General features: G+C 32.1%; 3 protein-coding genes and 1 long non-coding RNA gene across 5 annotated transcripts; 3 read left to right on the plus strand and 1 right to left on the minus strand.

Moving 5' to 3' along the window:
• Positions 1 to 8: 8 nt before the first annotated feature.
• Positions 9 to 11,628, minus strand: LOC124447261 (BRCA2-interacting transcriptional repressor EMSY-like). Of its 2 annotated transcripts, XM_046998159.1 has the most exons (15): positions 11,454 to 11,628; positions 11,315 to 11,365; positions 11,156 to 11,212; positions 10,793 to 10,850; positions 10,522 to 10,563; positions 10,358 to 10,432; positions 10,135 to 10,292; positions 9,891 to 9,952; positions 2,562 to 2,747; positions 2,304 to 2,469; positions 2,025 to 2,155; positions 1,629 to 1,963; positions 1,436 to 1,534; positions 1,042 to 1,189; positions 9 to 596 (listed from the first exon to the last, which is right to left on the minus strand). In XM_046998159.1, exons 3-15 carry the CDS (start codon positions 11,199 to 11,201, stop codon positions 9 to 11), a joined length of 2,094 nt encoding a protein of 697 aa, XP_046854115.1. In that variant the 5' UTR covers positions 11,202 to 11,212; positions 11,315 to 11,365; positions 11,454 to 11,628. The 2 variants fall into 2 exon arrangements, with proteins under 2 accessions (XP_046854115.1, XP_046854114.1); XM_046998158.1 differs by lacking the exon at positions 11,315 to 11,365 and having other exon boundaries at positions 11,424 to 11,628.
• Positions 11,629 to 11,741: 113 nt separating this feature from the next.
• On the plus strand, positions 11,742 to 13,958 carry LOC124447267 (ferroptosis suppressor protein 1-like). Its single transcript, XM_046998168.1, has 5 exons — positions 11,742 to 12,090; positions 12,173 to 12,237; positions 12,324 to 12,554; positions 13,139 to 13,412; positions 13,634 to 13,958. The coding sequence occupies exons 1-5, from the start codon at positions 11,742 to 11,744 to the stop codon at positions 13,849 to 13,851; spliced, it is 1,137 nt and encodes a 378-aa protein (XP_046854124.1). The 3' UTR covers positions 13,852 to 13,958.
• A 545-nt stretch (positions 13,959 to 14,503) lies between these two features.
• LOC124447285 lies at positions 14,504 to 15,388 on the plus strand. Its single transcript, XR_006948677.1, has 2 exons — positions 14,504 to 14,657; positions 15,282 to 15,388. It is a non-coding gene; the product is annotated as an uncharacterized LOC124447285 (long non-coding RNA).
• A 1,304-nt stretch (positions 15,389 to 16,692) lies between these two features.
• LOC124447276 (protein eiger-like) lies at positions 16,693 to 18,583 on the plus strand. Its single transcript, XM_046998182.1, has 3 exons — positions 16,693 to 17,037; positions 17,393 to 17,456; positions 18,000 to 18,583. Exons 1-3 carry the CDS (start codon positions 16,816 to 16,818, stop codon positions 18,353 to 18,355), a joined length of 642 nt encoding a protein of 213 aa, XP_046854138.1. The 5' UTR covers positions 16,693 to 16,815; the 3' UTR covers positions 18,356 to 18,583.
• The last annotated feature ends 300 nt before the right edge of the window (positions 18,584 to 18,883 follow it).

Raw genomic sequence — 18,883 nt, forward strand, 5'->3', positions numbered from 1 at the left:
TAATAAGTTTATTTTCTGTGATATAGGATGATCTGTACCGCTCCGGATAATTTGTTTCTGTTCTGTCTCTTTTGCGTCATTGTACTTTGGTCGGCCATTTCACATGTCTCGTTGAGATTTTTCAAAACATTACTAAATTCAGTATTTTTCTCTTTATATTGATTGGAAAAACCGGCTTTTTGAACATGCATTTCATCATGAGTTGAATCATTTTCTCTTTCATTAATAGGAAAATAACTTTCGTTTTTAGGATAAACATTTATTGGAGAACCAAACGATAACGAAGCACGTGATATACCAATATTCTCAGAATTCTCTTTAAGTAAGTCGCAATTTTCTTTGTCCGTTTCTTTCTTATTGAAATCAAACTGAGTATTAGAAAGTAATTCATTCACCAATGGTGAGAGATCAATTGTTTTAGAAACAGTGTCACTTCTTTCATTTGAGCTACAAACACTATCGTGTTCCTTTAACGATGGTTCTGTTGCAAGATCTTGTAAGTTTTGTTCCATAAGTACAACGTTTGATGATACTAAAATATTTTTACTGGATGAGCTCGACATGCTGTTTGTTTTAAACAACTTTTCTTGGAATTCCTACAGAAGGAAAAATCAGGAATCAAAGAATAGTCCAAGAAAAATTAAAAAATACATGAGTACATTACAAAATTTTAACATCGTGCTAAACAGGTAATCAAAGCATTTTGAATTTTCAATTTTGTCCAAATTAAAAATAAAATCTCGCCATTGTTACATATAATGAAAGAAGAAATACAACGTCAGTATGTAGAACCTATATTTCTCATTTTTTTTTGTGATCAGGATTCCTTTCTATAATATTACAAACACGGTAAAATAATATAGGTTAATTTGATACTCAATTGTACATAAATACAAATGAAGTGTTGTTTTTAAATCAATCGCTGTTATTTAACAATATTTATCGTTTGTTTGATAAATGAAGATAAATTTCTTTCTTTTGGTGTAACTCGTCTCAATCATTTGTTGCATTTTATGAATATAAAGTATGTCAATTTTTTACCTCCGAGATATTTTCGTCACATTCGAGAGAAATAGGACAGGAGTCTGTTGCTTTAGAAAGAGATTTCACGGGTGATGATGGGATAAAAGGTAGACTTGAAGGTGATGTTACCAATGTTAATATATCATTAACTGGTGATAGACTTTCCCTTTGAAATAAACAAATTGTTAACATTATGCTTCTTATGCTCATATACAAATTCAAATTAATGGTTGTACAACAATATGCACCACCTGTGAAATCTACCACAACCCTCCTTCCCCAAAGAAAATACGACCGTATTAAAATAGATCCCCAAAACATGCAAAACAAAATATTTTATCAAATACTTAAATTTGGATATCAAAATTTTCTTAGAATTTAAGTTGAAACCATCAAGGAAAGAAATATAAACCTCTGGTGTATATTGTCCAAAGATTTTGAAGATATGGGACTAGAATCTTGAGAGGAAACAGGTGATTTTGAAAAATGAACAGGGGAGATAGCGGCATCTCTAAATAAAAACAAAATTGTAAAATAATAGTTTTTCATGCAGTGTTCTAATAAAATCATTTCTAAAATTTAAAAAACATTTGAATAGCACACACCGTTTCGTTTCCGTGTTTCGTTTAGTTGCCACGGAAATAGTCGAAGATGATTTTGTAACTGTGCCGGACAAACCCGATTTTAAAGACTGGGGCGGGTGAAGTGACGTAGGAATTGCAACTTGCGATGAAGTAACAAGGCCAGACACAACAGGACGGGTAATAGTTGACACCGTACACTTTACAGGAGCGGGTAATATAGAAGGAAGTTTTCTTACCGGAGATTTTTGAAGAGAAGAAACAGTTTTCGGAAGAATTGTAGGTAAAGTGCGTCTCGATACAGAAACTGTTTTACCAAATTGCATCGTAGTTGAACCAACATTTTTCGATGAGTTTGTCTAACAAAGATATCAAAATGATAAATTGTGGTATGTTAAATTATACACATCTCAAACAAACCTGACTGAGTTGTTTGGACTGAATAGTCGTTTTTAAAGTAGCAAGTGATGTCCTTGGAGCAACGGTAATGCTTGTTGCATTATGTCTTGTAATAACGTTGGCTTTACTTAATGAATTTGCTGTTTCATTACCTGAAATCAAACAATCACTTGTAATTACAAAATCCAATAAAAAAATCACAATAAACATATGTACCATTGATAAAACTTTATGTATTGAAAAACATCCAACTTTTTATTCTACACAATTGGATACATTTTCAGCATATAACAAACTTACATTTCTTGGAAATCGATAACAATGGTTGGGTTACATTTTGAGCAAAAGAAGTTACACTTTTCACTTTCATTGATGTTGAAACTGCTGTCTGAATTTTCGTTCCTTTCGTTTTGTTCAGATTTAAATTCATGCGATTGCTGTTTCCGCTGACCACTGATGCATGAGCCTTAAAAATAAGGGGAATCGTGTAATTAACAAGGAATACTAAAGGATGGTAATAAGTAACAAGGGATAACCGAGGATTTAATGTTTAAATACCTGAAGACAACTGGCAGGTAAAGGTGCAACATATTTATTTGTGGCAACTGAAACAGACGATTTATTTGGTCCCGTAATTTTCGATAGACCATTATGTTTTTGTTCTTGTTTAATTGACATTGTTGGTTTTGTTGAAATTGTTGTGCTCGTCTGACAAACTGACGTAGAAGTTACACCAATTGTATTCTGTAGCAATAATCAATAAAAAAATGCCTGAAAGTTATGCCAAGTGGGGTTGGTTATTCTGTTTTATGAAAAATTCATTACTTTTGTTATTCTACACAACTGTAATTCATTAAACTTACATAACACTTAAAACATACTGCCTCAACATACAACAACATGTTTATAGTGACTTTCTCAACATACATCTACATGTTTATAGTGACTTTCTCAACGTACATCTACATGTTTATAGTGACTTTCTCAACATACATCTACATGTTTATAGTGACTTTCTCAACATATATCTACATGTTTATAGTGACTTTCTCAACGTACATCTACATGTTTATAGTGACTTTCTCAACGTACATCTACATGTTTATAGTGACTTTCTCAACGTACATCTACATGTTTATAGTGACTTTCTCAACGTACATCTACATGTTTATAGTGACTTTCTCAACGTACATCTACATGTTTATAGTGACTTTCTCAACGTACATCTACATGTTTATAGTGACTTTCTCAAAGTACTACAACATGTTTATAGTGACTTTCTCAACATACATCTACATGTTTATAGTGACTTTCTCAACATACATCTACATGTTTATAGTGACTTTCTCAACATACATCTACATGTTTATAGTGACTTTCTCAACATACATCTACATGTTTATAGTGACTTTCTCAAAGTACATCTACATGTTTATAGTGACTTTCTCAACATACATCTACATGTTTATAGTGACTTTCTCAACGTACATCTACATGTTTATAGTGACTTTCTCAACATATATCTACATGTTTATAGTGACTTTCTCAACGTACATCTACATGTTTATAGTGACTTTCTCAACATACATCTACATGTTTATAGTGACTTTCTCAACATACAACAACATGTTTATAGTGACTTTCTCAACATACATCTACATGTTTATAGTGACTTTCTCAACATACATCTACATGTTTATAGTGACTTTCTCAACATACATCTACATGTTTATAGTGACTTTCTCAACATACATCTACATGTTTATAGTGACTTTCTCAACATACATCTACATGTTATAGTGACTTTCTCAACGTACATCTACATGTTTATAGTGACTTTCTCAAAGTACAACAACATGTTTATAGTGACTTTCTCAACATACATCTACATGTTTATAGTGACTTTCTCAACGTACATCTACATGCTTATAGTGACTTTCTCAACATACATCTACATGTTTATAGTGACTTTCTCAACGTACATCTACATGTTTATAGTGACTTTCTCAACGTACATCTACATGTTTATAGTGACTTTCTCAACATACATCTACATGTTTATAGTGACTTTCTCAACATACATCTACATGTTTATAGTGACTTTCTCAACGTACATCTACATGTTTATAGTGACTTTCTCAAAGTACTACAACATGTTTATAGTGACTTTCTCAACGTACATCTACATGTTTATAGTGACTTTCTCAAAGTACTACAACATGTTTATAGTGACTTTCTCAACGTACATCTACATGTTTATAGTGACTTTCTCAACATACAACTACATGTTTATAGTGACTTTCTCAACGTATATCTACATGTTTACAGTGACTTTCTCAACATACAACAACATGTTTATAGTGACTTTCTCAAAGTACAACAACATGTTTATAGTGACTTTCTCAACGTACATCTACATGTTTATAGTGACTTTCTCAACATACATCTACATGTTTATAGTGACTTTCTCAACATACATCTACATGTTTATAGTGACTTTCTCAACATACATCTACATGTTTATAGTGACTTTCTCAACATACATCTACATGTTTATAGTGACTTTCTCAACGTACATCTACATGTTTATAGTGACTTTCTCAACGTACATCTACATGTTTATAGTGACTTTCTCAACGTACATCTACATGTTTATAGTGACTTTCTCAACATACAACAACATGTTTATAGTGACTTTCTCAACGTACATCTACATGTTTATAGTGACTTTCTCAACATACATCTACATGTTTATAGTGACTTTCTCAACATACAACAACATGTTTATAGTGACTTTCTCAACATACATCTACATGTTTATAGTGACTTTCTCAACATACATCTACATGTTTATAGTGACTTTCTCAACATACATCTACATGTTTATAGTGACTTTCTCAACATACAACAACATGTTTATAGTGACTTTCTCAACATACATCTACATGTTTATAGTGACTTTCTCAACATACATCTACATGTTTATAGTGACTTTCTCAACATACATCTACATGTTTATAGTGACTTTCTCAACGTACATCTACATGTTTATAGTGACTTTCTCAACATACATCTACATGTTTATAGTGACTTTCTCAACATACATCTACATGTTTATAGTGACTTTCTCAACGTACATCTACATGTTTATAGTGACTTTCTCAACATACATCTACATGTTTATAGTGACTTTCTCAACGTACATCTACATGTTTATAGTGACTTTCTCAACGTACATCTACATGTTTATAGTGACTTTCTCAACGTACATCTACATGTTTATAGTGACTTTCTCAACATACATCTACATGTTTATAGTGACTTTCTCAACGTACAACAACATGTTTATAGTGACTTTCTCAACGTACATCTACATGTTTATAGTGACTTTCTCAACATACATCTACATGTTTATAGTGACTTTCTCAACATACAACAACATGTTTATAGTGACTTTCTCAACATACATCTACATGTTTATAGTGACTTTCTCAACATACATCTACATGTTTATAGTGACTTTCAACATACAACAACATGTTTGTAGTGACTTTCTCAACGTACATCTACATGTTTATAGTGACTTTCTCAACATACATCTACATGTTTATAGTGACTTTCTCAACATACATCTACATGTTTATAGTGACTTTCTCAACATACATCTACATGTTTATAGTGACTTTCTCAACATACATCTACATGTTTATAGTGACTTTCTCAACGTACATCTACATGTTTATAGTGACTTTCTCAACATACAACAACATGTTTATAGTGACTTTCTCAATACACATCTACATGTTTATAGTGACTTTCTCAACATACATCTACATGTTTATAGTGACTTTCTCAACGTACATCTACATGTTTATAGTGACTTTCTCAACGTACATCTACATGTTTATAGTGACTTTCTCAAAGTACTACAACATGTTTATAGTGACTTTCTCAACATACAACTACATGTTTATAGTGACTTTCTCAACATACATCTACATGTTTATAGTGACTTTCTCAACATACATCTACATGTTTATAGTGACTTTCTCAACGTACATCTACATGTTTATAGTGACTTTCTCAACATACATCTACATGTTTATAGTGACTTTCTCAACATACATTTACATGTTTATAGTGACTTTCTCAACATACATCTACATGTTTATAGTGACTCTCAACATACATCTACATGTTTATAGTGACTTTCTCAACGTACATCTACATGTTTATAGTGACTTTCTCAACGTACATCTACATGTTTATAGTGACTTTCTCAACATCTACATGTTTATAGTGACTTTCTCAACATACAACAACATGTTTATAGTGACTTTCTCAACGTACATCTACATGTTTATAGTGACTTTCTCAACATACATCTACATGTTTATAGTGACTTTCTCAACATACAACATGTTTATAGTGACTTTCTCAACATACATCTACATGTTTATAGTGACTTTCTCAACATACATCTACATGTTTATAGTGACTTTCTCAACGTACATCTACATGTTTATAGTGACTTTCTCAACATACATCTACATGTTTATAGTGACTTTCTCAACATACATCTACATGTTTATAGTGACTTTCTCAACGTACATCTACATGTTTATAGTGACTTTCTCAACATACATCTACATGTTTATAGTGACTTTCTCAACATACATCTACATGTTTATAGTGACTTTCTCAACGTACATCTACATGTTTATAGTGACTTTCTCAACATACATCTACATGTTTATAGTGACTTTCTCAACATACATCTACATGTTTATAGGGACTTTCTCAACGTACATCTACATGTTTATAGTGACTTTCTCAACGTACATCTACATGTTTATAGTGACTTTCTCAACATACATCTACATGTTTATAATGACTTTCTCAACATACATCTACATGTTTATAGTGACTTTCTCAACGTACATCTACATGTTTATAGTGACTTTCTCAACGTACATCTACATGTTTATAGTGACTTTCTCAACGTACATCTACATGTTTATAGTGACTTTCTAAACATACATCTACATGTTTATAGTGACTTTCTCAACGTACATCTACATGTTTATAGTGACTTTCTCAACATACATCTACATGTTTATAGTGACTTTCTCAACATACATCTACATGTTTATAGGACTTTCTCAACGTACATCTACATGTTTATAGTGACTTTCTCAACGTACATCTACATGTTTATAGTGACTTTCTAACATACATCTACATGTTTATAGTGACTTTCTCAACGTACATCTACATGTTTATAGTGACTTTCTCAACATACATCTACATGTTTATAGTGACTTTCTCAACATACATCTACATGTTTATAGTGACTTTCTCAACGTACATCTACATGTTTATAGTGACTTTCTCAACATACATCTACATGTTTATAATGACTTTCTCAACATACATCTACATGTTTATAGTGACTTTCTCAACGTACATCTACATGTTTATAGTGACTTTCTCAACGTACATCTACATGTTTATAGTGACTTTCTCAACGTACATCTACATGTTTATAGTGACTTTCTAAACATACATCTACATGTTTATAGTGACTTTCTCAACGTACATCTACATGTTTATAGTGACTTTCTCAACATACATCTACATGTTTATAGTGACTTTCTCAACACACATCTACATGTTTATAGGGACTTTCTCAACGTACATCTACATGTTTATAGTGACTTTCTCAACGTACATCTACATGTTTATAGTGACTTTCTCAACATACATCTACATGTTTATAGTGACTTTCTCAACATACAACGACATGTTTATAGTGACTTTCTCAACATACATCTACATGTTTATAGTGACTTTCTCAACATACATCTACATGTTTATAGTGACTTTCTCAACATACAACAACATGTTTATAGTGACTTTCTCAACGTACATCTAAATGTTTATAGTGACTTTCTCAACATACATCTACATGTTTATAGTGACTTTCTCAACGTACAACAACATGTTTATAGTGACTTTCTCAACGTACAACTACATGTTTATAGTGACTTTCTCAACATACATCTACATGTTTATAGTGACTTTCTCAACATACATCTACATGTTTATAGTGACTTTCTCAACGTACATCTACATGTTTATAGTGACTTTCTCAACGTACATCTACATGTTTATAGTGACTTTCTCAACATACATCTACATGTTTATAGTGACTTTCTCAACATACATCTACATGTTTATAGTGACTTTCCCAACATACATCTACATGTTTATAGTGACTTTCTCAACATACATCTACATGTTTATAGTGACTTTCTCAACATACATCTACATGTTTATAGTGACTTTCTCAACATACATCTACATGTTTATAGTGACTTTCTCAACATACATCTACATGTTTATAGTGACTTTCTCAACGTACATCTACATGTTTATAGTGACTTTCTCAACGTACATCTACATGTTTATAGTGACTTTCTCAACATACATCTACATGTTTATAGTGACTTTCTCAACATACAACAACATGTTTATAGTGACTTTCTCAACGTACATCTACATGTTTATAGTGACTTTCTCAACATACATCTACATGTTTATAGTGACTTTCTCAACATACAACAACATGTTTATAGTGACTTTCTCAACATACATCTACATGTTTATAGTGACTTTCTCAACGTACATCTACATGTTTATAGTGACTTTCTCAACATACATCTACATGTTTATAGTGACTTTCTCAACATACAACAACATGTTTATAGTGACTTTCTCAACGTACATCTACATGTTTATAGTGACTTTCTCAACATACATCTACATGTTTATAGTGACTTTCTCAACATACAACAACATGTTTATAGTGACTTTCTCAACATACATCTACATGTTTATAGTGACTTTCTCAACATACATCTACATGTTTATAGTGACTTTCTCAACATACAACAACATGTTTATAGTGACTTTCTCAACGTACATCTACATGTTTATAGTGACTTTCTCAACATACATCTACATGTTTATAGTGACTTTCTCAACATACATCTACATGTTTATAGTGACTTTCTCAACATACATCTACATGTTTATAGTGACTTTCTCAACGTACATCTACACGTTTATAGTGACTTTCTCAACATACAACAACATGTTTATAGTGACTTTCTCAACGTACATCTACATGTTTATAGTGACTTTCTAAACATACATCTACATGTTTATAGTGACTTTCTCAACATACATCTACATGTTTATAGTGACTTTCTCAACATACAACAACATGTTTATAGTGACTTTCTCAACATACAACAACATGTTTATAATGACTTTCTCAACATACATCTACATGTTTATAGTGACTTTCTCAACGTACATCTACATGTTTATAGTGACTTTCTCAACATACATCTACATGTTTATAGTGACTTTCTCAACGTACAACAACATGTTTATAGTGACTTTCTCAACGTACATCTACATGTTTATAGTGACTTTCTCAACATACATCTACATGTTTATAGTGACTTTCTCAACTTACAACAACATGTTTATAGTGACTTTCTCAACATACATCTACATGTTTATAGTGACTTTCTCAACATACATCTACATGTTTATAGTGACTTTCTCAACATACAACAACATGTTTATAGTGACTTTCTCAACATACATCTACATGTTTATAGTGACTTTCTCAACATACATCTACATGTTTATAGTGACTTTCTCAACATACATCTACATGTTTATAGTGACTTTCTCAACGTACATCTACATGTTTATAGTGACTTTCTCAACATACATCTACATGTTTATAGTGACTTTCTCAACGTACAACAAGTTGTGCAGATGATACTATAAAAGTATCAATAAAGTAACCTGAACAGATGTTGCAGTTCCTAGGCATTTTCTGGATTTAGAGTCTTCGTCATTATTCACAGCTAGCAAATAATAAAAGAAAGAAAATTCAATATAAATAGTAAGTTATTCCTTTTTTCAATCAAGACATTATACAGATGAATGATTAAAGTAAACAATAAATGAAAGGCCAGCCAGATTTCGAATGTGTTCATGTTCTGATGATAATCATCGACATGATGAATAGAATTAAGTAAATAACAACCTTTTGCAGTTGATGAGGCCGCATTCAGTTTTGCAGCTTGATTTGCAGCAGCTGTTGCGGTGCCCGTAAACACAGTTTGTGGTACAAGACGAGGCATCAAAGGAACAACACGACGACCTTCTGACTCCCATTCAATACTTGAGTGAGAACCACAGACACTAAAAAAAAAAGAATTTAAATAATGACACAAGATGGACTGGCATCAATGAAGTTTAAAACTTACCATTCAGCAATCATGGATAATCTATCATCATTTATTGCACGTCGTATTTCAGCTCTATGGCGTTCAGTTGAAATACTGAAATAGAATTTAACAGTCATGTTCGATTGGTTTTATAGTACAAATATTATAGATACTTCATATTTCATGATGGTCATTTTTAGTACCTTAATTGTTCGCCTAGTTCTTTCAATAATCTCTTCTTGCACCTAAATATTTTAATATAATAAATAAGTTTATAATGTTATTTTCAAAAGAGCACATGACTGCAATAAATCATTGTCGTCATGTAAAAATGTTATAATCAGACAATATAAAGTACTACCAAAACAAAACACTTTAGACCAAACAAATCAATGATACAGAATGCATTGTTTCTTGTATAATTACAATGTGTGGGGTAGTTAAGGAATGCTTTAAACCAAACAAGTACCAAACCTGTCTAGTTCACCCTGAGCCCGCAAAGCTGTCACCAAAGCTGAATATGCTTCAAGTTCTAAACATAGTAAGAACAAAAATTTTTTAACATGGTAAAACATAGAAATTTTGGAGGATTTAAAGAGCATTGCAAGTGTTTTGAATGAGAATGCCAGTTATTTAAAAGTTGTTATGTGAAAATATGACAACATTAAATAAAACTGTTTATTAAATATATTTAATATCTACAAGCAGTATGACAATAAAACCACATATAATATAATTTTTCTGTCTTCACTGTGCAGTAAACAAAGCACTTACTGGATAATTTTCTATCCTCAGTAATATGCCAACAAAAGTTTTATAAAAAGTATAAAATCTTACCAATACGTCTCAAGATTCTCTTGCACTCATCTTTAGTCAATTCCATGATTTAAAAAACTTGATAAACATGAAAATAAACACAAAATGTCAAATAACGTTTATATTACAAGAAATCAAGCAAAAAAATGCTTGAGATCTAGAAACTAGTTTAAAACATACCAAGATTTAAACTTGATAGAGAAGAACTATTTTGCACTAGCAGTCGAACACCTTGAAAAAACAAGGAAAGTAATTGCTAACTTTATCTACATCGACTATAACTTTTTACCAATGTAAAATTGCAAGAAGTTGTATTTACATTAATTTAACGCACGATTTTTGACACATCGGCTTTCACTAATATTATTTGATCATAAAAATTGTACATAACGGTAGCGGTAGACTTTATATGAACCCATAAAGATGAGATGAACCAGTGAGATTAACGTCCACCATATTGAATAAATTTCTTTCCTCCCACGGGAAACGAGGAATGACCTCGAGCAGTTTGACTGGAGTGGCTGTTACAGGGTTCAAATCTTTGTACAAAGTTCAAACAATTCACTCAATTTATAGACAATACTTAAAATAAAAATCAAATTCAATAATGGGAAATTCTTCTTCAGTTCGTAGTGAAAGTAAAGTAGTCATTATTGGAGGAGGCTATGCTGGTGTAAATGCTGCAATTAAATTAGATAATTACTGTCACGTTATTCTTGTTGATTCGAAGCCTTTTTTTCATCATTGTGTTGGATCACTACGAGCCGCTGTTTCACCTGCTGAGTTTGCAAAGAAAGTGATGATTCCTTACAAACCAGCACTAAAACACGGAGAGTTCAAACAAGACATTGTCACTGGTGTTAGTCTATCTGATCATTATGTTATTCTTGAGAGTGGAGAAAGAATTTCATATGATTATTTGGTATTTGCGTGTGGATCTTCCAATGATTTCCCAGGTAAAAGTTCTTCACTCTTTATTTCATTCATAAGTGATCTTCAAATAAAATAAATATCAATCAAGATTTCATCTCAAACTAGGAAAACTCCCATTTGGTTCATCTAGACAAGCATCTGAAGAATTGTATCAGCAACTAAGTGATAAAGTAGGTTAATCAACAACTTACACATGTAATATGCAACTTCAAACACATTGTCCTTTGTCTTTTTAATGCGTTATATTATTATACAGATCAAAGAAAGTGTAAATATTGTCATTATTGGTGGGGGTCCTGTTGGAATTGAAATGGCTGGAGAAATTGTTGATCAATACCAGGATAAGAACATTCACATTATCCACAACAAAACAACATTATGTGATCCATCATTGAAATCAAAATTTTATGAAAAGATTCTTTCCACAGTGAAGGCTAAAGGCATTAATGTTATTCTTGGAGAGAGAGCAAATCTTGAAGAAATAAATGTAAGATAAATTATTAGAAATTGTTCACTAGTAGCTAAGAGTCATGTTTGTTAATAATTGTTAGTTTGAGACAAGGTAAGTTCAAAAACACCTAATAACGTAACCTATCCATTAGACATGTGTTGCAAAAATTTGAATATAATGTCAGTCAGGGGCAAAACTGGATTGTTAATTGGGGTGGGGTGAATATTCATATATAAGTTGTGCATCACTAATTTCTTTCAAAAGTGATTTTAATCTCAAAAGAAATCAGTTGGGCAGAGCTGAATATATATGAATATTCATTACCACCCCTCTCAATTTGTGTTTTATGTAGTTTTCCTACTTATGTCAATATAATTAGTCCCTTGTATAATTAATCATTTATCAGTGAAAAAATATACACTATACTTCAGCATCAGAGTAATTTCGGTCTTCTTTGATAAATATATCACTAAACCCAGTGGTTTAGCACTTATTAGGGTGATTAGGTTCCCCCGGGATGTTTAGGGGCATCATTTACCTCAACCCACATACTGGCCTTAACTCCATCACCTCCACAAGGCTACTGACTTTAGTTCTTACAGAATTTTTTCAATGTTTAGTTTCCTAGTAGTATTGGTTGGGTCTCTGGACCTGTCAAAATCACAACTGATAATCCAGACACAAATCTTGATGCGGACCTAGTTCTAAAATGTATTGGTATGAGTGTTAACAGTAGAGCATACAAGCATAATCTGCAGGACAAAATGGACGAGAAGAATCAACTGAAAGTGAATGAATATTTTCAAGTTGAAGGATTTGAAAATGTTTTTGCTCTTGGTGACTGTTGTAATAGTAAAGAAATAAAGGAAGCTTATGTTGCAGGCTTACATGCTGGTGTGTTTCGCATGTTTTTAACCATCTAATGTTTTTTTTTACTTGATCATGATTTGATGTCGAAACTTTACTCTTTATAATTCAATACAAAATGTATTTATGCTTTTATTGTGAGAAATAAGATAAAACTTGTATGTTTTTTTTCTAAAATTGATTTTAAGTTTTTAAAATGTTAAGTTTTTTTTCAGTGTTTTAAAGTTAATTCAACTTTTTTCTTGTAGACCTCGTTTCAAACAACATACGCTGTTTACTGGCAAATAAACCTTTGAAAAAATACAAGATGTCTACTCCAGCTATAATTGTTCCAGTTGGTAGTGACGGTGGGGTTGGTGTGTTGCCCAATGGAGTCGTTATTGGAAATTTTCTTTCTAGGAACATAAAAAGTCGTGATCTTTTTGTTTCCAAAACTTGGAAATTGCTCAAACAAAGCGCTCCTTAAAGATGTACTATGTTAACGTTTGAAACACTCAACATTTTTGATGAAAATATTGCAAAGACAAATTTTACTAACTCAAATTAAATGTTTAACGCAACCAGCTAATGTAACACGTTTAGTTCTTGAAATGGTTTAAATATGCTATGTCAAAACAAGTTTCTTCAGTGAAAGAACTAATATCAATATTGGTAAGTCAATAATTTTTTGTCTCGTGACCGTCAATGTCCGCTCGCACTTGTAAATCATCTCTTTATTGGAGAGTTTTCTCAAAGTCTCGCTCGTATCTTCATTGATTTTATTTTGAAGAAAAATGAACGATTTCTAAACAAGATTGTAATCATTGCAGATTACCGTCACAAAACTTTAAAATAATCATTATTTCTCTTGGATCACTACCAGATTAACTCTACTTTCTTTCAAGTACTTACGTGACATATTTTTCAGCTATACCATTCCTGATGACTGAAATTCTGACGTTTTTGCGTGTAAATAAGATAAGTGATTTTCTCAGAAGAAGCAGCGATATCGTTTCCACGTAAAATATATAATTAGAATAACAGCTGGGTACGTCCGTTACTGTCCGTACGTATTATTTATAAACAATCAAGCATGTAATTCGAACGAAACTTGTACATAATAACAGAGATCAAATTCTCACAAATGTTCAATGGTTTTTGGATATCTGGTTAAATGAGAACTTAGAGAATTTCAAGTTATAAAACAAACATACTTGCAATGTAAAATAAATTATAAAGACTTTGAACAAAAAGCACAGTTAAGAACTTTTTACGTTGTAGAAAATAAACTAGGTAAGCATTTAAGTGAATGGTTTTACTTTAACGGGAGTATTGTTATATGTTGGTAGATGTAGATCGTGCAGTAGATCACCCCAAAATGACACACATATACTAAACAGTGTTTTATATTACAGACATTTTCAAGTTAAAAATATTAAGACTTTAGTATGGGAAATGAAGTGATAAGTAAACGTCAGGTTCGCCGTATTTTTTGTCTGCTAACCACAAAAAGACTCTGAAGATGACTACCACTAAGATTGTTGAAACATCATTCAACATCAACACCAACAGTCCTTCTTAGGACTCTACTTACCTGGACGATCTACAACTATAAACATCTGGCTAATCATTGTTTACTTTGGTCTCAATAAATACCTGAACTCGTCGAGTTCATCAAACCTTTTTTTTAAAGGCAGTGTGTATATGAAAGAGGTGAACCATTGATTCATTGGTGGTTAAAAGACCATACCGAAGTTGTTTGTTCTGGTTTTCAAAACTCAGTCTTGAAGATAATGCCATGTTACTTATTATATTGCTTTTCATGTAAATTAAGTTTTATAAACTGGTACGAGTGTACGACCATCTGCTAGTACTGCTTCATTTCCATGAATTTTGAATATTTATTTTTGCTTTCAGATGCAAAGAAGACGGAAGAGTAGTTATTGATATAACATAGCTGAAAGCCGATATTTTGTATGTAATATTGATAAATTTGATCTTTAATGTAAAACCATTACAAACTATCGTTGGCTGTGCATTCAAAACGTTTCAAAAAGAAGCATGTTTGTCAGCTGAACGTTATTTTGAGCTGGCAAACTTGTCACTTTTGGCTTTTGAAGGCGTGACTTGTTTTTTGGCAGTAACCCGATCGCCACATTAAATTTGAAACTGCGACCAAGCTCATGTCACCCACCGACCCTAGACTGATACATTCAGGCACGCTTGCTAAATTTTATGCATCTTCCATTCGTTTAAGGTATACAAATATTATGACATGTTTTGTTGCCAAATGACGAGTTGTAACGTTTTAACTAAGTTACACAGAGTAGCTACAAGTTACGCTTTCAAAAGTGTGAACTTTGACAGATCAAACTCATAACTTTACGCTAAATACATAACGTTTGTTGAAACTGTAATATTTATATTTCGGTTATATTGCAAAACCATCATAACGCAGTATAAATGAACTTCTCAAACAGCAGACAAATAAAAACTAATATGCCATATCAAAATGATTCTTATGAAATTTTCTCTTCTCTTTATGTGATCTTATGTTATCGAACCTTGGATCTATGGTTGAAATATTTCCTGATGCGCAAGCTTTTTCTACGAAAAGGCCTTTCTCTTGGTTTTCTTAACTGGTGTACTTTTCATTATCTATAAAGTATACGCATAATAATACGAAAATCCCTCTAAAATGTCTTAAGAACTGTCGGTTATCGACAACTTCTTGAAAACCAATATGTCTGAAAACAGAGAAGTTTATCTGTACATGTTACATTATCTTTCGACCGTATTTCCTTTTTCGTGAACAATGGGGATAAAAATAGTTTATCTATTTGTTGCACCAATGATTGCACCCCAAGAAGCAAGTCATGCTGTTATTGGGTTTGCAAATGTAAAACCCGGCAAATTCGCTGTTTCGTAAGTTTAAAGCTGAATTTTTGTTGAGCGTTCGCTTAAATAACAATAACACAATAACAATTAATAAATTTGAAAAACAAGTCAGCAGAGTTTAGCACAGAATGCTTAGTTTTTAACTTGAATATGTTCATAATATATCATCATGTTCAGCCACTGTAAAAAAAACACGAAATTAGCATGCCATTCTTAAATGCAAGCTATTTATCCTATGAATTTAAACTAAGAATTCGCCGGTCGTAATAGAAAGAAACGTTCTTACAATAGTTCGATCGAAAAAACGAAACTTTAATTCCTTTAATGTACTCTGGATGTTAACTTCCTTTACTAAGAAGACTTAATAACATTTCTTGGTATTGTAATGTGATCGGAAATGCACGATTACAAAAAGATGTATTGTATTCATAATCACGCAATCCTTAAGAGATAACTGTCGCGTTAACATCGTTTTAGTATCTACGTATTGGTTTGCACAAACTGGTTGCTGTCAAGTTTACATGTAAATGTATAGTGACTCTGCAAAAATATAATGAAAAAAACAGCAGTGATTACAGACTTAGATGGCGATGAGAAGTGTGCGCGCTCTCTTCCAACAAGAATTGCTACATGCGTCATAACCTTTAATGCAATATTTACAATGTTGCTTGTGTTTAGCAATGTGTATTTGTTTATCTATGTCATTCGGCAGCAGAAAGATTTGAACAAAAGCGCCTCTACTGAACTACAGCCTGCAATAAGACCATTTACGAAGGTAATTTGATGAACTTATCAATTTTGCTTGGTATTTGATTTCATTTGTTGGAAAGGCAGTACTTCACATCTTTCAACGTGCAGTAACATTGAAGTTAACAATTTGGCAAGTGCGCAATGACATATCGCATGCATTTCGGAAAGTAATTTAGACCTAACCATTGTTCATAATATGGGCAAGAAGCCATGTAATATGGGCTTTAGAGATTTACAGATAACATACAGCCCCAAGGGTCTTAAGAGTGTTGAGACTGAAGAAATTTGGCAAAAATAGGAGCACCTTATTATCCAAGAAACGGAACTCATAATTAATATTGTAGTGGCTTCCATGTAAATATTTGAATTTACTATTTTAGGGTATTTCATCTGCACATATTGCAGGTGAGGGAAACAAGATTCGATCCAAACCACTTCATGGCGGTAAGAAGCACTTGCACACCATCACTGCAAATGGTCTTTGTTTTTCTTTCATCTTTGTTTGCATGTTGATTTTCTTAAAGAAAATAAATGCAAAACCACGGCTATCATTATTGTAATATTTTTGGGGGAATTACAGTCGAAAGCAAAGCTAGTGTAGTCAGTCAAGAAAGCGCGCATTATTTTCCTCTAGAATGCGTAATTTTAAAGCAAATACAATCACATACTATAGACACTGCTCACTTCCTTAATAAAACTCAAACTAGGCATTATCTTTTCGAAACTGAAAGTAAATTCATCACATAAGCATTTTTTCAAAATTTGTAAATAAGTTATTTACATCATTGAAAATAGTTTCTGCTTATAATTTTCTTGTTTATATATATGTGTCAAGTGTGATACTATGAATTACCTTAAAGGTAATCTTTTTATTTATTTTGCACTGCATATGACTTAAAGAAACGTGCTTTCACAATTAACAATACTAATAACACCATTTTTCTTGGAAAATCAAATTGACGTAATTATTTTATTTTTCCTATGCAGATAGTTACCGCTTTTCATCTTGGAAAAAACAGCATATTTCTGGAAACATGACATACCATAAAGATGGTTATTTGACAGTAAATGAAAATGGTATATACTATGTTTACTGTCAAATATATTATTACGACGGTAACAATAGTTACACAGGATTTAACGTTTATATTGACGACAGAAGAATAATGAAAGCTATAAATAGCATTATTGGCAAGGATAAACCTTACCAAACACATTTTACTGCAGGTGTTTTTAAAATAAACAAAGGACAGAGAATTTGGGTTGGAGCAACAATCACAAGATCTTTCTACTTTAATGAAGATTCCGCATTCTTTGGTGCATTTTTATTGCACTCATCGTAATTGCATTTTGGACAACAGCAAAATATTGGTTATGTATATTATAGACGGTAGCCTACGAGGTAGCAACAGCTAATATTGGTGAAAGCCTTGTTTTCTTGGAATTTTCCAACAAACGTTTTGTTTTAGTCATAATAGACTAGTCATAGAGTAAACTTCATGTAAATATAATTTTTAACTTACTTAGAAAGCCTTATGTAAATAAAAAATATGCATATACATTGAAAAATACGCACTGTCTGGTACTGGACTCCTACTTCGATGATAGTTCTTAACCCGATATCTCCCTCTCCTAAGAGTGTTTTGTCTAATTATGATCAAATCACTAAGCTGTCTGTCACCATAGTGGCTGCAAATGTCAAGGGTAAGTTCAAATTTTGTCAATAACTCCACCCCCGATCATTAATTTAGACATGCGCCAGATAACTACTCGCTCTTTATGGTTGAAAAACATAAGGAAAGACTTAAAGAGGGCACAATGTCATGCTTGCAATGGTTGGGAGTAGCGATTTCAAACGAACGTTCAAACGA

The sequence above is a fragment of the Xenia sp. Carnegie-2017 genome, unplaced genomic scaffold, assembly GCF_021976095.1.
Source record: "Xenia sp. Carnegie-2017 unplaced genomic scaffold, XeniaSp_v1 HiC_scaffold_22, whole genome shotgun sequence".
NCBI classification, from domain to species: Eukaryota; Metazoa; Cnidaria; class Anthozoa; order Malacalcyonacea; family Xeniidae; genus Xenia; species Xenia sp. Carnegie-2017.

What these genes read in the sequence shown, in the direction of transcription:
- LOC124447261 (XM_046998159.1), bottom strand. Translation starts at nt 11,201, where the DNA reads ATGGAATTGACTAAAGATGAGTGCAAGAGAATCTTGAGACGTATTG. An exon ending in GGCCTCATCAACTGCAAAAG is followed by an intron (nt 9,953 to 10,134) that starts GTTGTTATTTAC and finishes ATTATTTGCTAG; the next exon opens with CTGTGAATAATGACGAAGAC. An exon ending in CGAAACACGGAAACGAAACG is followed by an intron (nt 1,535 to 1,628) that starts GTGTGTGCTATT and finishes GTTTTTATTTAG; the next exon opens with AGATGCCGCTATCTCCCCTG.
- LOC124447267 (XM_046998168.1), top strand. Translation starts at nt 11,742, where the DNA reads ATGGGAAATTCTTCTTCAGTTCGTAGTGAAAGTAAAGTAGTCATTATT. An exon ending in ATCAGCAACTAAGTGATAAA is followed by an intron (nt 12,238 to 12,323) that starts GTAGGTTAATCA and finishes ATTATTATACAG; the next exon opens with ATCAAAGAAAGTGTAAATAT. An exon ending in TGTTGCAGGCTTACATGCTG is followed by an intron (nt 13,413 to 13,633) that starts GTGTGTTTCGCA and finishes TTTTTCTTGTAG; the next exon opens with ACCTCGTTTCAAACAACATA.
- LOC124447276 (XM_046998182.1), top strand. Translation starts at nt 16,816, where the DNA reads ATGAAAAAAACAGCAGTGATTACAGACTTAGATGGCGATGAGAAGTGT. An exon ending in CAATAAGACCATTTACGAAG is followed by an intron (nt 17,038 to 17,392) that starts GTAATTTGATGA and finishes TTACTATTTTAG; the next exon opens with GGTATTTCATCTGCACATAT. An exon ending in ATCCAAACCACTTCATGGCG is followed by an intron (nt 17,457 to 17,999) that starts GTAAGAAGCACT and finishes TTTCCTATGCAG; the next exon opens with ATAGTTACCGCTTTTCATCT.